Below are 17,120 nucleotides of genomic sequence, written 5' to 3'. Positions count from 1 at the left end.
GGTGTTTTAAGTCTGTTCAAGAATATTGAAACTGACACAGACAAGTCCCTCAAACAGGCTGGTCCAAAAAAAACAAGAGCATGAGAAAGATGGAGGAGAGGTTTATGCAAAGACTCTCAATGAGGAATTGGTTCAACACTGCAGTTGGAGTTTCTCGCCAGTTCAGTTCTGAACAGGATAACGATCTTTGTCAGCACACAGTGTCTCGTCATTAAGACTTTTTGGACTGAAAGCTCACTCTGCAGTGACCAAACCTCTCATCAGCAGAGATAATAAACAGGCTAGACTTGCCTCTGCTGAGAAACATGTAGTGTGGACAGAGGAGAACTGGTCCAGAGTGACTTCAGTGATGAGAGTGCGTTCAATTTATTTGGGTCTGATGGGAAACATTATGTTGAAATGAACCCAAAGTGTGTAAAGAAGTCAGTTAAATTTGGAGGAGGAAGTTTCATGGTTTGGGGGATGTTCTCTGGAGCAGGAGTTGGGCCTCTTGTTCAGCTACATGGCAGCGTGAATACAAATGTTTATGTGAACCTCCGTCGGCAACATGCAATACCTTCACTGCAATTGTCCCCCAAACAGCTGCAATTTCGTGCAAGACAATGTCCCCTGTCACACTGCAAAAAAGCTTGAGCAGTTCCTTGAAGCTCAGATAATTGAAACAATGAAACGGCATAGAGAAATCTCTGGAAAATCCTCGGCAACAGAGTAATGTCTAAGAAACCCACTACAGTTACCAAACTGTGGAAGAGACTGTAAGAAGAATGGACCAAAGGTTCTCTAATTTTGCTCACTGTGTTTAGAATAAGTTTCATATCTCATCTCATCTTCATCCCTTATCCGGGGTCGGGTAGCGGGGGCAGCAGCTTTAGCAGGGGACCCCAAACTTCCCTTTCCCGGGCCACATTAACCAGCTCTAACTGGGGGATCCCGAGGCGTTCCCAGGCCAGTGTGGAGATATAATCTCTCCACCTAGTCCTGGGTCTATAACAAGTGCCTTGGTTATTTTAAAAAACATGCTAGTACAGCAGTGGTATAGCCACAGCTGCTATTCCATCAAATTCTTGACAATAAAAAATAACAGTATTTCAGAATAAATCAAGTATTAATACTTTGTTCTCTTATTTTGATCTCCACTGTGTGTGTTTGTGTGTGGATATAGATATATATAAGATTATTATTATTATTATTATTATAAAAAATACTATATATATAAAATAATAATGATATTATATAAAATTCCCATTTTGTTCCCAACTTCTAAAGATTTTTATTATTATTATTATTATTATTATTATTATTATTTTAATCTCAACAAACTCCAGTTGGATGGATCTTCATAAACAGCCAGCTTCATCTAGATTATCCAGTTTCATGGGTTTAACATACAGGATATCAAAGTATTAAGTAGCTTCAATTTAAGTTAGGCAGATTACTCTATCTGTTGTACATAATCATAATGGACTATGATCACACAGGTGTTAATACTAGTATTATACTAGTGTATTGGCTTGACTTACTTACTGGAACTGAACAATGTTTAATGTATAGTTGCACCTTTGATTTTCTGTTAAAAGATCTAAAGACGTTAGTCCATACTTGCAATATTACGCCCTCAAAACAAGCCTGTTAATACATGTCTATGGGAAAACTAAAAACTTGGTTCTATTATTAACTAGTATTAACAAATACATGCATTTTAAGTGAGAAATACTCTTTGATGTTTGCGTTATCTTTGTCTTGACACCAACTCTGACAGTGAAAAGGGCATATTCCTGAAAATAATCAGTGTACTACTGTGCACTGTATCTAGTAGAGGTTAAGCCTCATACTAATATCTGAATCTCTGAATCCATTCCAAGATGGTTTCACGATGTACAGAGTTTCTGATTTAACTTCTTCCAATACATTATATTCTATTCTTAAGAGTAAGACTGTAAATATAATTATAGGATTATGGCAATTATAAAGTCTGCAGACTCACTGTAATGTTGTTTTATACTGCATTATATCCAAAGTTAAAAGCCAAAATGAGCTAATACTAGCCACCACAACTGATTCAACTGCACCAACTAAGGCTGTATCTGCAAAACCCTTGGGTGTATTGAATACAACGTTTCAGAGGAAGGATGTGTTATTTCTTATTGAAAAGTTTCACTTTACCCCAACTTTAAGGGTGATTTTGATTAAGGTCATAGCTATGGAAACTCCTAGTCTTGTATTTATCTAGTGGGTGATGGGTGCACCTTGAATTTAAATATTAAAAGTGACCTGTTAACCCTTGTTATAGCGATCTCTACAATGCATTACTATTATTATACATAAGAAAAGGGGGATCCAAAGTCAGTGACTGCCTTCTGATTTCCCCAAACTTCTTCTCTCTATGTGTATATGAAAAGAATGACACTTGTGAACAACACAAACACATTTAATATTAAATGTTGGTTTTATTTTTTTAATCTTTTTTTTTTTGCTGTTTTGTTTTTTTCCAAAGTCGCTTGATAATCTTGACAAAATTGCAACATATTCCATATTTTCTCAAACTGACGGTGTGTCTGTTGCTATTCCAGATTAGCTGTGGAGGGAAAAGTTGTGCGCCGTTCTGGACAGGTGAAGTCCTAAATGATGAAAGCAGCTTTGACCGTACAAATAAAAAGAACACATGAACGACTCAGAGAGACTCCACACTGGCATCCTATGTCGTAACGTTGCAGGGTAAGGGTAAGTGTCTCTCTGCACAAGTCCTGGTCAGTCAGGCCGAACAAAAACGAGTGACTTAAGAAAAAATTCAGGGGCTCAGTAGCAGAAGTGTGTGTATGTGTGCATCTGTGATAGGAGGGTTAGGGGGGGGTGGTGCAGGTGCAGCACAAAACATAGAACAGGCCAAGCACACAAAATGATTCCTTCCTGAGACATTGGCGTGTGTACAGTAATGATGGTCTAGAATGAAATGTGTGTGTATTAACGGTGAAGGCGTTTTGGCGTAAAGTGAGTCACAGGGTGTGAGGTTGCTCTGGATCCGGCAAAAAGTCACATATTCTTTAGGTTGCCGGGGGGGGGGGGGGGGGGGGGGGATTTTGTGAGGACTTGAGTTGACAAACATCACATTTGGGACCTTCACTCGCCTGACCACTGAGAGCAGAGGCATCACTACAATCTAGTCTTTTCCCATCCACTACAGATTATGGATCCTTTCAGAAGCTACAGAGAATCACTTGTGTTTAATGCACTGTTTATGTACACCATTCTTCACATTTTTAACTCTCTTTGAAGCTGAGCTGCTGTGGCTTACTTAAACCTGGCAGGCCCATTTTTTCCAGAAACACCATCTCTTTCTGCTACATGGCCAAAAAAAGCTATGCCCCGACTGGAGTGCTACTTTGTCATTTTACTGTATGTAAAAACCATGTTTTTAAAAGGGAAGGGAGGGTGGAAAGGTTGAAATTGTCTGTGAAAGCCACATTCTGAACAGCCAGTGATTGGTTAAGGTTCTGTCCAGTATTTAGTAGGACACAAAACATGAAAGAACTTCCTTCAGTAAAATGTGCTCAAAACGTCTTTTCTTGCATCACAAACCTATAAACAAAACACATAAAAGGTTTTCTTTAAAAAAAAAAAAAAATCAGGTGAAGCCTAAAACTCTTCATAGTTTTAAAGAAATGAATACAGCTTATATACACAAACTCAAAGGCTACTTAAAATACACCTTAATAATGAATCTTCATTAATTTGATTTCTTGAAAGGACCTGTGACCATATCATACAACCAAGTTCATACAATCATTTTTTTTCCATTCTCTTGGAATTTAAAAAAAATAAAGAAAAAAAGGAAAACAAATCCAAACTGGAATAGTAGGTGATATTCATCGCGACTTGTTTTCTGTGCACATTTGTGTGTGTGTGTCTGTGTGTGTGTGTGTGTTTGTTTGTTTGTGTTTGCATGTGTAGACTGGAGATAAATTTCAACATCTTTTGCCTTTTGTTAATTAGAATAATGTACAAATGTGATAAAACTGAAAGGTCTCTCTCAATACTCTCAATGGGTACGAAAAGATTCAAACAGTGAAGGAGTACAACAATTTCTAATCTCAGAAAACACGTCCTCATTTCAACCTGCCATTCTGTTCTGTCCATCACAATAGTTCCTTAACTTTTTCTATATATATTTATATATCTTTTGTACGAAATCTGTTTTTCGAGGTTGGAAAAAGAGAATAGACCCAAAGTCTTTGAGGGAGGGGGGGTCTTTTGACAAGTCCCAAGCTTGCAGTCTGCCTCAGAATACAACAACAAAAAAAGTGTCTGGTGTTTGTCAAGTCAGTCTGTATACATCGTCCTTGATCATATATTTGTCCCACGGTGCCCCGACCACTCTCGTTTCCATTCGAAACCGGTCGCCACTGCATCCAGATTTGTTTCCGTTAGTCTTTTGGGCAAAAAGATGGAGAGGGGGGAGGAGCAGCAGCAGTGGAGGGGAGAGTGGAGGGAGACGGAGGGGGAGTCATCAGCAGTGTTTACGGTGTGGTCTCTCCGAGGCATCCTGTTGCCCCGGCTTGCCCCGGCCTTACCTCCCCTCACATCAGGATAGTGCACCAGAGTGAAGGAAAGCAGATCAGGGGGTGGGGATTTGTGTCGTAGGAGAGGAGGAGGTTGGCTCTGCCAGTCTCCTGTGTTCAGCAGTCAGGGTCAAAGGCCCCCCTCCTCCTTCGCCCCTCCTCTTTTAGAACGTCGACGGAGGAGACAGAGAGCGTCGCGAGGAATAATAAAAAGGTAGGCCGCTACTACGGCGATTGTGTGGCTGGACTGCTTTGGGCAGAGCTAGGCGACAGACTGGGGCTGCAGCTGCCTGGGGGGGCTCCACTGGGCCGGCCTCCTGCCGCCCCGCTTTCCAGACCTTCTGAGTTCTCCAGCATCTCCTGGATGAGAGGGGGCATGGAGCCGGGGATCTCCATCTTCAGGGTGATGACACGCTCAGCTCCTGCAGGGAGGGTTGGCAAGAGAGATGGGAAAATGAGCTACCAAAGTTCTTACAAAATACATTTAAGGTATCAATAAAGTATTTCTGATTCTGATATTCATTCATTCTCTTCAACACAGTAGTAACATGTTATGGAATTGAGAAAAACTAATACAGAAAAAAATATATGATGTTATTTACTATCAGAATTATGTGTAAGCCAAATTGAACAATCATTTAATCCACCAATCTTTTCAGCATTATCCATATACAGTATAAACACTAGTGACAGACCTTTAGCGCTGATGCTTCTCAGATCAGTAATCTTCATCAGCATCTTGGGGAACATGTGTGGTTTGTGGGGCCTCCTCCTCCTTACGTAAATCTTCAACGCCTCCAGGAGGGGCTCCTGCAGGACGTCCACCTTCTCTGCCTGTTCCAAGTCCTGACGATCTGTAGAGAAACACACAAAGTACAGAACGAATGTCATAATCCCAGTCAGCCACTAGGTGGTGCTCAATTAAAGAGCATGGCTCTTTACTGCAGCGGCTGCCATTACACCCAGGGACTGGGATGATACTCAGTCTAGGTCACTGCTTCGCTAAACTGTTAAGACGATGTCACAGACTGTGAATTGGCAAAGAGAATGTTCAGTCCGTTTTGAGGAGATTTGCCATACCTCCACACAGCAAACAGATGGCGCTGAGCAACCCCGTCTCTGCATCATCCATCTCCAGAGGAAGCAGCTGGTTGGCAAAGGCAAAAACCAGGTCGGTGAGGGGGCCGAAACCGGCATTATGCATCTGGGTTCGGTTTAGCGTGAGTCCATCTGAGAAGGTCATGGTGTCTTGCTCAGGTGTGTAGCGTGTACAGATCCGGAGTATCTGGGGAAAGCAGAGACAGAGATAGGGCGATAGGTTAGAACATTGAAAAAAACGTCTACTTCTTTTAAAAAATGTGTTTGGTGAAAATTTTGTGAATAAAAAAATGCTGGCTTGTCTTTCTTACCAAGATGTCCAGACAGGCGGCTTTGAGCAGAGTGATCTGGTCAGCGATGGTGAGCGTTGTGAAGCCAGGCAGCTGCTTAGCAAACTCCACTGTCTTTATGATACACTTGGTGGAGAGTTCACTGAACTTGTCCCACAGGTCTACGTCCAAGGATACACGTCGTTCTGAGCTGTTAGTCTGAAAGGTGGAGGGGTGAGGATTTTAAAAAAATATATTTCCAGATAATCACAAATGCAGGTGCCAATAAATAGAGGGAACACACAGATTGTCATTCTACTGACCGTAGTGTATTTGCCCAGCTGGCAGAGAGAGGGGAAAGTTTCCTGGTGCGCCTTGCGAACCCTGTCGATCATCCGCTCCGTGTCGGGACTCAGAACATAGCTCTCTGTGCACTCCTGCTTCTTTTCATCCTTTTTCTTCTTGTTCCGGTCATTCCTCACTGCTGCAGGGAGGAGAGGGACAGTGTAGGATTACTACGTGCTAATGTCTAAGCTTTCATCAATTTAAATAGAGCGGTTCATACTGTATCTTAGCTATATTCTTAGAAAAATCAAAGAAATAGACCCTGCAGTGTAAACCAAAGGTCCATCAACATCACCGTATATTCTTTGAAAAAGTATTATAATATGCTAACAACCACACGACCTATACATCCTATCTAATAACTACCACGAGGTAAACTGAGATCATGATCAAAGTCATCAGCAGGAAAGGATGCTCTGTCTGCAGCAAACTGCTGAAGCAACTGCAGCATCACTTGTCTTATCCTATACTATAAGATAAATGTTGTGAGACAGCTCTATCAGAGTACGGCTATGGTAATGGAAGGGGGGGCTTGAAATAATCCAATGTGGTTTCCCTCTGGGCGATCTGGCTGAGAATAGTGTGCTCACCCCAAATGACAAAAAACACTAGGCGGGGGTGTTTAGCATTGGAATCCCATTACAGGCTTCATCCATTTCTCCCAGACTGGGGTGCAGTTTAGCTATGACTGGGTTGTGTATGTGCGTGTTGAGGGGTGGGGGTGGGATGGGTGAGACGGGGTGCTAGTTGATAAATAGTGGTGGGGGATGGAGCTATCCATAAGGCTGACAAATTGCCACAGCTTTCATTAGGGGTCCCGGCTAATCTAATAACATAATATGACAAATATCCTGCCTCTAATGGTTTTAAAAGGGCTCGGCTGCTGAGCCCATACCAGAAAAAACCTTCCAGCTCTCTCTTACTCTCGTCGCTCTCTCTCCCCCTCTCTTGGTTATGCAGCGCACTCTCTTTCCTCCTCTCATTCCATCCTCCCCTTCTTTAAAATTGTATTTCTTGTGCTTTAAATCATCCCACTTTCCTAAACTCATCGCTATCAGTTCTTGCATCTCCATCTCCCCTCGAGGTACCTGAATTTCCCCTAGCCGCTGACCTAAAATCAGATTTTCCTTGTCTTAATCCTAACCTTGACCATTAAGGGTGAGAGCGCTCAGGCTGATGGCAGATCAGTGTCTGTGACAGAGGGGCATGGCCCTGGGCCAGGGAGGGGTGGACTACTCTGCACTGCTGCTCATCCATCAGCCCACAGACAGGCCTCCCTGCCTGGGAGAACATGAAGGGAAGGAGGAAGGAGGGGGCTGGAAGTCTGATGCTGTACTATGTTACTGCTAAGCACCGCTCGCCACAACAAGAAATAAAGAAGACCCCGCGGTGCAGATGGAATGTGGTAATGCATTATTTGCCAGCGCTTTATTGGTACTCATGTGGTAAGCTAGTGTAGTCACCAAAACACATGTGTATATGCATCAGGAAACTGCAGTAAAGACTGACACAAAAGCCCATATTATACAGTGTGTTAGGATGGGACTGTTTTAATAAACTATGTTGACGTAATCAAGTACTTTAAAGGCCCAATATTGTAGTGAGACATTTTCATTTAAAAAAATTATTATAAAGCAAGTTGAGGTGCTATATCAATACTGTAAAATATCTAAACGCTCAATGCACACAACCCGGACTGTGATGTTGCAACCAGATTACTGTTTATGTAGTTGAATGTGCTGCTACAGAGTTGTTACAGTCATTCCCCGGCTGCAATGACGGTGCAGAGACGCCGAGAGCTCCTATGTGGAAGACCAGGAAACACTGACCAATCAGAGCGACTGGGCTTTTTTTAGGAGGGGCTCTTAAAGAGACAGACGCTGAAAGTGTTTCAGACAGAGGGTGAGTACAGGTATATTCTGACAGACAGTATGAGAAAAATAATGTGTTTCATGAATATTAAAGCATGTAAACATGTTCTAGTAGAAACTCCAAATATAAGTATGAACATGAAAATTACCACATTTCCCCTTTAATTAGCAAATAAGTCGTAGTTAGTGAAGGAACGCCCTCTTATTTAGGCAACCCTCAGTTTTTGAGGCCAGTCGGATAAAACTGTAGTAAGCTGCTACCCATATTTGCGCTGATTGGGAATCTGTGTCCTGTCTGCCATGAGTGGAGGGGGTGGAGGGCTGCAACACAGTCGATGTCCAATTAATTCACAAATAAAAGTGGGGCATCCCTAGCGCCCAGACATTACCCGCGCTGACAAATTGGCAGCACAATCATAAGCCGCACAACACAATTTAATGAAGTCATTAAAGAACTATTAGGCACGACTGACGATCTGTCATGGCGAATTGCCACATGCAATAACTTGGGGGTGGGGGCTGTAGTGGGGGGGAGCGAAAATGAAAGAAATACTGCCTTGCTATTTTATTGTGTGTGTGTGTACGTGTGTGCATGCGTGGACGTGTGTGTGTGTGTATACACAGACATGCATTTGATGTTTGTGTGCGTGCTAACTTCCAGCAATGAATCTTTCAAAATGCATTATGAGAATATGAATGCTAATGGGGGAACTTGCATCCTGGATTGTTTGCGGTTACACATTCATTGCATAAAAATGATTTACAAGAACCGGTGTGTAACGTGTACAGAATACTATGACGACACACACACACACACATCACTCAATCATTTGTTCTCATAGTGGATTTCAGCTGCAGTGTGCAGTTAATGGACAATTTCTGTTAGTGCCTTGGTGTGTATGTGTGTGTGTGTGCGTATTTGTGTCTGTATACAAGACAGAGAGAGGTGGGCAGACAGGGATAATTCGTGTGAGGAAAATTAAAGCGCTGGCAGCTCGTCCATCACACAGATTAAATTCAATGGAAAGATAAAAATGTCAATGTTCCCCCTGCTCCTGCTGCTCGCAGCGCAAAGCCACCGTCGACAGTGATGAAACTTTCTCCCTCTCCCTGTCCTCCAGCCTCTCACATCCCTCCTGCCCCCCCTCCCTTCTGCTCTCTCAACTCCAGATTTTCATTCTCACTCACACTTCGATAGAGTTCAATACTCTTTTCCTCTCACAGCCTTCATCTTTCTTTGCTATCCTGGCTTTCTGGTTGATGTTATCCTCCCCCTGCGCCATCCTCCATCAGTCTTTGCTTCATCTTATTTTACTTTTATTACTTTTTATATCGCTGAATAACACCTTCCTCGAGGAACATGTGGGAGATAGCTTTGTGGGTGTGGGGGATGGAGGGAGGTATGGTAAGTATGCCGGCTGGTCTGAACTCACCAACATGAATTCAGTTGAGTACTGTGCAACTGAAACATATGATCGTCCTTGATGCACAAAGAAAGACTGAAAAGTGTCAGCTCAGGGAAAGAAGTTACGTTTGCTGAAATGTGCTTTGAATATGGCGTCATATATGCTGCTTGAGGATTGAGTCTTTCCCAACGTTTGTGGCTCATAAACCTTTAAAACAAAGCATTTACATATTTGTATAAGCATTTCAGGCAAATTGTGATTTTTTTACCTGCTCAGATAGTTTAAGTTTAGACATAAGGTGAAACTACTTCGTATTTAAAAATAAATAAATAAGGGAATAGTTTGATGCATCAGAAATGTGTGACCAGAACCACTGTAGTAAGCTACAGTAAGGGCAGCATGCATACAGTATTTGTCATGTTTTAGCTATAAAAATAATCAAATTTTCCTTTTAAACACAAGTCTTGGTCTTCTTTAACCACACACTACCAGGTTGATGATAATGTGGCACCAGCCTTACAGGCGTTTCCCTTGTAACCCTCCACTTGCTCCTAACACCCCCTCCCTCCTTCTGATGCTGTCTTGCTTGGCATTGCCACCTGGCAGCAGGCCTGGCACTGTCGTCTGGAGCTGTCTGCCGACAGACACAAGGTCACTCGGACGTCCCCCAGCACCAGCAGGGGGTCCACCTTATGTGTGTGCGTCTGTGTGACCGAGAGTGTATGGTATTTAAGCGGAGCTGTCTGAGTGCATTTCTGTTAAAACATTTTTATTCATATCAGTTTGTCAACCTTGCATCCACATTATTTGAGTGTGTGCATGAAATTATACACTGCATTGCATTTTTGTCTATGTGTGTGTGAGAGAGAGAGAGGCAGAAAGACTCCCTGCTGGCCCCAGATGGCCAGCCTCTCCTTCCTCACCAGCCCAGACCAGTTTCACTAGCCAAAGTCACTGTTGAGGACACAAGAAGAGCAATCGGCAGACTCTGCACAAAATAACAGCGATCTGAAAAACACATAACTGTTAAACTAAAAAGCTGCTGAGCAAAGGAGGCTCCAAATCTATCCGATAATAAAATTCAAATCCTCCAATTCATTCATAAAACCAATTTGGGCTTCTTTTTTTATGTTTAGTTCTACTTATTCACCACTAGATGGCTCTCCAACTCCAGTCTATCCTCTTGTTGGGTCCCTTTGTGTGTGTGTGTGTGTGTGTGTGTGTGTGTGTGTGTGTGTGTGTGTGTGTGTGTGTGTGTGTGTGTGTGTGTGTGTGTGTGTGTGTGTGTGTGTATAAAGAGCTGGCTGCTGTGATCCTTCTAACCATGATTAATGGCCCCATTCAAAAGTAAGGAGCTCAGAGGATAACTTCTTTTACTGTAAGCCACAGTGCTGTGGCATGGGGAGTGCTCCCTGCACTCGCTGTACGAGAAAGATGAGGTAAATAGTGCTGGGAAGACAGCAGGCAGAGAGGGATAGAGCAATGGAGGCTGCCTGACTTTAAACAGGCCTGTGAGAGGAGCAGAGGTGTTACACTTTCAGGATTCTTTGTATTGTTTGACTCTGATGAAAACACACTAGACTTTAAAACATTGTTTTATAATAACCTTTTCAACCTGCTATCCATTTGATCCATTACACTTTGTGATGTGATCTCCTTAGTCTCTCCTGTTACACGATTGCACTGGACAAGTACACACTGTATATTCATATTATTAATGTATGTTCTATTGCAAACCATTTAGCAGTATTCATGAGTACAAATTTGTCACATACACACATTCTGGTAATGTGTAAAAGGATATTATGTGTGTGTCTGTGTGTATCACGTGTGAGGAGGCTGAGGTAAAAATCCTGCTAGCCTCTGAGTTCTCTGTGGTCACACCTCTTCAAATTACTTTATCAAGTCTGACTGCCTGCATGTATATGTGTTGCGTATGTGTGTGTGTGTGTGTGTGTGTGTGTGTGTGTACGTGTCATGTGTTGTGCCTGTGTGTGTGTGTGTGTGTGTGTGTGTGTTCACACAGCCCCCGGGGTGCAATGATGGGAGCAGACGCTTGCTCTTTCACTCTCGGCAGGTGAGAACATATTCATCACAGAGGCCTGCCAAGCCTGGCGACACCCTGACTGTTATTGCCAGTCTGCATCATGGCTGCCCTTTGTCTCGCTTTAACAGCGGATATTCTCTTTAAACTATAAAAATAGTTAAAAGTTTATAGTTTATTTATAGATAATATAAATAATCTAGTAAAATCAATGTCTAAGGAATAAATAGGAACAGCTTTGATTTCACTTCCGACTTTGAGGACTTTCTCAGAAAAATAACAGGACACAGTCTCTACCCAGTGCAGTTAAAAACAAATACTCCATGAAATCACACTTGAATCCCCGCTAAAGCTGATATGTGTGTGCATTAATGCTGAACACTTATGCAATATTGGTAGTGAAGCAAATGTCAACAAATGCTGCAGTTTAGGACTTCCTGCAGTAGTAACAATCATGCTAACCCCCTCTGGGATTAACTATGATGAGATCTGTGCTGGACCCCTAAGAGCCTCGTGGGAGGAGCAGGATCTTCTGGTTAATCCAGTTCTTATACTCACACTCCTTCGACATCCCCACTTCCAGGCACTTCTGCAGCCGACAGTACTGGCAGCGGTTGCGGGTGACTTTGTTGATGATGCAGTTCTTCTCCCGGTGACAAGTGTACACCATGTTCTTCTGGATGCTTCTCCGAAAGAAGCCCTGCGTGACAGAAAGACGGAGAGATGAGAAGATGAAGACAGGTGTTTGGCGGTGTATGGTTAACATAACTGCTTTTATTATGTGCTTCGGTTGCTTCTTGCAAACTCATGTTGCCCATGTTCAGATGCCCCTTTTCATCCAGGTTCATTCAGGTTTAAAATGCAATAAAACTACCAAACAGTTAAGTCCTTAAAAGGCTTATTCCGTGACATAATCTGGGCAGAGACTAATAGTCAGTGAACAGTCCCTATCTCATGAGGTCAGCAACCTGCTCAGTGAGGGCCACCACAACGCTTAAATTATGTTGGACATTTTTCATGTCCAAAGGCTTTTGGGGGCAAAAGGCACGGGGTTACTGGGTGCTATATAACCATAGCCTAGTTTACACAGCCAGAAATAAGCAATTCTAGATCCAGGCCAAGTGCGTATTATTAGAGAACACAGGCTGAACATAGTGTTGTGTAAGAACAAAAAAAGGCATCCCTCTTTTGGTGCATTTCCCGTTTCAAGCGAACTAGATCAAAGAAAACACATTTTAATGTAGTCCATGTGTTGTGAAGACTAATTATAATGAGCTCATCTTTGGTCACTGAGCCGGAATGAGAGATCTTTGAAGAGGCCAACTATGTTTTGACTGCACAAACGCAAGACATAGAAACAGAGCAAAGCATCTTTGCCTGAAAGATGAGACGCCAAACATCACAACTTCTATTCTCCTTAATACCTTGCAACCCCAATAAGATCAGAGTTAACCTCTGTGGCCTTAGTGCTTAACATCCCCTGTGTGTCAAAAAGATAAAAAGAGGAAAAAATGCAAATCAGCCACTGAGCGCTCCGCAAACTGGGCTTGAGACAAATGTAATACAGGTCAGTGTGGGTATAAATGTGACTCAATGGGACATGGGTTATGGTTTTGTTGGTAGGAGGGTGGGTCGTGCTAGCTATGGAGGGAGGGGGGGGGGGGGGCTGCCAGGGAGCCCCATCCCATGCAGAGGGATTAGCTTTGCTAGCCCGACAGATGGCCGGTGGAACTAAGCCCACGATTTGTCCCTCCCTCTTCTCACATCTCTCGTCCACCACCACAGAGCGGAAGTGATTCAGGCATCCAATGACGTACGAGGAGGAAACATGTACAGTTTTGACGCATATCTGTATGAGCAAAATTTCAACACGCGTGGCAGTTTTGATTACACATGATAAGATTTTGCTTAGGGCTGGTAGAGGAAGCGTTTCAATCCTCTGCGGGTCACATTATCTAACCTAAGTCTGGATTTCATCAGGCCTCACATCTGCTTTGCAACCGGCTGTCGTTAAAAAAAAATGTTTAGTGATGGATTAAAATCACCCTTTCCTGCTCATCATGCCTGATTTCCAGCCTAGAAATAGAATGTTTGGTACCTCTAGCAGATACCCACAAAGTCTTCTGAGGAGACCCTCACTCTTCCAACAGAACTGTGAGGCTTGAACAAACAACAAAGCAGAGAACAGGGCTTGTAGTTTGACGTTAATTCTTGCAGCTGATGCTGAGGGATAAGTCTGGGACCTTTGTTTGTGCCTGTGTGTGCGTGTACCATGTCCCCTTTGATCCGACAGTGCCCTGACCCTGACCCCAGTGTCACAGGGGATTGACCCACTCCCTCCTCACACTACAAGGCTCAGGTGCCCTCTAGCAGCCCCTTCCCATTGGCTGTTGCTGCCGGCTCGTGGGCCAGTCGATTGTTCCTGCCCCTCCTTCTTTGAGGAGTCATTGCTTCCTGCGGTCCTTAAGCCTCTTTTTGTATCACCGCTTAATCCACCCGGTGACAAGAGCCCTCAGCGGGCCTGTCAGCCACCCTGCAGCGTTCAGAGGAGAAGAGAGCAGCGAGAAGAGGGAGAGGGATGAAAAAAAGAAGTAATAGCACATATGATTGCATGTGTCATATGCCCTTGAATTTACGGCTGTCAACCTGATGTACGTTGTGAGCCTTGTGCGTTTGAATGTGTCGGTGCCTTCCACTTTGCGTGTGTGAGGAAATGCTTTTTTAGGAGGGGAAGCAGGGGGAGTTGAGGGGTTGGCAGGTTCACAGGGAAGCACAGGAATCCTCTCTTACGTGACTTTCACACTGTGCCCAGATTAGGAGTGCGTTCCCAGCCTCCCACTGCGTCCATGCACGTCTGTATGGTTGTGTGTGTGTGTGTGCGCCTCTATTCCGAAGCAGCTATTTCTCCAGCCCACACATTAGTAAAGACGGATGCTTGGTAAGAGGGCTGAAAAAAAACAGCAAATAGGGGACATTCTCGCTAGAAGCGGCAGTTGGGGATTTTGGAAATATGGTCGCTTCGCTCCCATTTCAGCGGATACCAGCGCCTGCTGTGCGCTGCCGTGCCTCCAAGACAAAAACATAAACATGAGGGGGCGTGCATGCATATTTAATGTTTAAGTGTTAATATCTGGAGGGGGAAAAAACGCAATGCCGGTGAGTATGTGCGGGCGGTAGAAGTTAAACAACAAACGAATGAGCTGTCTCCAAGTAGCAGAGCTCATCATCCCCCTCCTGTTTCCTCTGTTCGCTGCAGCCCCCAGGAAATGCCTTTGTAGTTTGGCATGCTGCAGCAAAGTAGATGCTGCTAACCCTCAACTTACCCCAGTCTCAGATGAGACAACCATACATTCACATGCCTGTAGTGTTGAATTATTGAGTATGCTATGCCAAGTCATCTCCTCTGAAGTCAGAGATATGGAGAAGGCCTCCTGAATTTTTCAAATTAGTACTGCGGCTGTTGAGTGGGCAGGCAGCCCGCTCATGGTCAGGGGACTAGCGGGTGACTCTAGCTGGGGATATTTTGGTAGTTTTAGCCAGCACTCCTAATGACTATGACATTACTAACCAGCTGAGCTGTTCTTTGGCGGTAGTGACATTGGTGAAATGCAGCGCTTTGACGTTTTCCAGGGCTTAAAAAACGCGCCAAAAATCGACGGTAAAACTCCTGAAAGAAGCTGTTCTAAAATAGTATGTAAAGCATAAGAACTGTTGGCTGATGGATTAAAACAGCTATATCCCCAACGCGTAAGAGCCTCAAAAAGCTAATTAAAGTGTCAACTTTCACATAGTTGCGGAGCTGTCAAGGGAGAACAACACTGTGATCATTAAGAAGAAACAACTAATTACTGAAGTTTACAGCTCGACTATTGTTTGCCCTCCTATGTTTATCACAGCGTTACAGTTTTTACCTACCATTAGTAAGTGTTGCGCTGTTTTTAAATGCCTCCTTTGTCTGTGATAGACTCTACTGACAAACAGAAAACTCATATAAAGATGTAAAGAGACCGCTTGTAAATGAGCAAATGACCAATGACAACTACACAACTACACAGTGACATCACACCTAAATAACACTAACCGCACAACAGATTTCAAACTTCTACATTGGCCCAACGCACAAACTTACTGAGGGCTGTGATTTAGCTTATTATTTTACTTCTTATTACCCTATTTCATCAGAATGGGGAGTGCTGTTAAGGGGACACTATAAAAGCACTTTGGGGCTTGAAATGGCCGCAGAGCTGCTGCACACCTTTTGAGTTCAGATCAGTGCTTTTAAAAAAAATACGTTTTAATACCTGAAAAAGAAAAATGTAGGTTCAAACTTGCAAGGTTTCCCACGGAAGCATTTCCTGCCTGTGCTAAACTGTTTAGAAACACTAGTTGAGAAACACAATTATGAAACCTTAAAAGTTGGTGCATCACACACACATTGCACAATATTATCTTGACACGGGTAACTACTAACTGCTACAAGCACACATACTCCTGTGCGTCATGTGTAGCCTTCACATTTAACTAACCTAAATAAAATCTGAGTAATAGATTCTATATTATTTAGTAAATAACATATGCATGTCTATATATGAAACCTGAAAATTAAAAACAAGATATTATAAGAAATTCTATGACTCAGTTTAGCAAATATGTCAACCATCCACAGGACCCATTAAGCAGCGGCCAGCAGCAGCAGCTTGGTCGCCCCTATAAAACAGCACAGGGGTCAGCCTTTACTTACTTTGTTAATTTTTTATAAGCGGCGTTTGGGGAGCAGGTTGGGTTTCATGGAGCACGCTTGTGTTAAAGGGTTAAGTGTTTGTATGTATGAATCCTTGCTTGCCTGTGCCCTCGTCCCTTTGTGCATTCTTTGTCATAGCCACCCCCCCCCCCCGGCCCCACCCCCCGTGCTCTGGTGTGTCTTTCTTTTGCTGTCAATGAGTTCATCTGTGGCCCCCTGTACCCCTGTCCGCCTAATCTGCTGTCCCTTCAACCATCCCCACTTCTCTCTTTTCAGCAGTTCAGGACTCCCACAGTCTGCTCTCTCACTCGCAGTATCACAGTCCCAGCAGTTTCTCCCATCTTTTTATCATTTTGTCTGCATTTTAACATTCCCACTGAGTCCCTGCCCTTCCTTCCTGTCTCTTTTCTTTTTTTTTACTGCTGCTGCCTCCTACCTTCCTTAGGCTTTTTTCTGTCTGCTTTTCATCTCTCCACAGCTTTCCTATCCCCGCACATATGGCAGGCAACGCATAAAGACCACAGTATTGGCTTCACAGTCAATAAGTCAAAAGGGTCTAGCAAGCACCTGTCACCAACAGCACCAGTCTGACTTATTTACACAGGGCTGTTGTTATAGAAATATAAAACCTTGCCAGGAGGATTTGCATACTCTGGTTTGGGTTATGACTCTGCAACTTTGGAAATCCTATTTGGTAAATTCAAGAATTCAATGAACGGCAAGCAAAATAAATCAAGGAGGTGTGTGATGTGTCAACACTGCGGATACTGAAGGTTTGCACCTGGCAGTG

The 17,120-nt window shown here is 43.4% G+C and overlaps 1 protein-coding gene across 4 annotated transcripts in view; it reads right to left on the bottom strand.

The window, feature by feature from the left end:
- Positions 1-2,423: 2,423 nt before the first annotated feature.
- The window catches only part of raraa (retinoic acid receptor, alpha a), a 151,522-nt gene continuing 136,825 nt past the window's right edge, over positions 2,424-17,120 (bottom strand). For 3 of the 4 annotated variants that reach the window (XM_083932746.1, XM_083932745.1, XM_083932743.1), the window contains 6 exons: positions 12,148-12,289; positions 6,247-6,407; positions 5,966-6,142; positions 5,637-5,841; positions 5,252-5,410; positions 2,424-4,978 (listed from right to left, as the gene is read on the bottom strand). In XM_083932746.1, the coding sequence (XP_083788872.1) occupies positions 4,782-4,978; positions 5,252-5,410; positions 5,637-5,841; positions 5,966-6,142; positions 6,247-6,407; positions 12,148-12,289 (1,041 nt within the window). In that variant the 3' untranslated portion in view covers positions 2,424-4,781. The remainder of the gene's footprint in view (positions 4,979-5,251; positions 5,411-5,636; positions 5,842-5,965; positions 6,143-6,246; positions 6,408-12,147; positions 12,290-17,120) is intronic. The other variant, XM_083932744.1, reaches the window with a different exon arrangement.

This window comes from Echiichthys vipera (genome assembly GCF_963691815.1).
Source record: "Echiichthys vipera genome assembly, chromosome: 18".
NCBI classification, from domain to species: Eukaryota; Metazoa; Chordata; class Actinopteri; order Perciformes; family Trachinidae; genus Echiichthys; species Echiichthys vipera.
The sequence above is the reverse complement of the archived record's forward strand: the minus strand, read 5'-3'. Positions and strand labels throughout refer to the sequence as shown.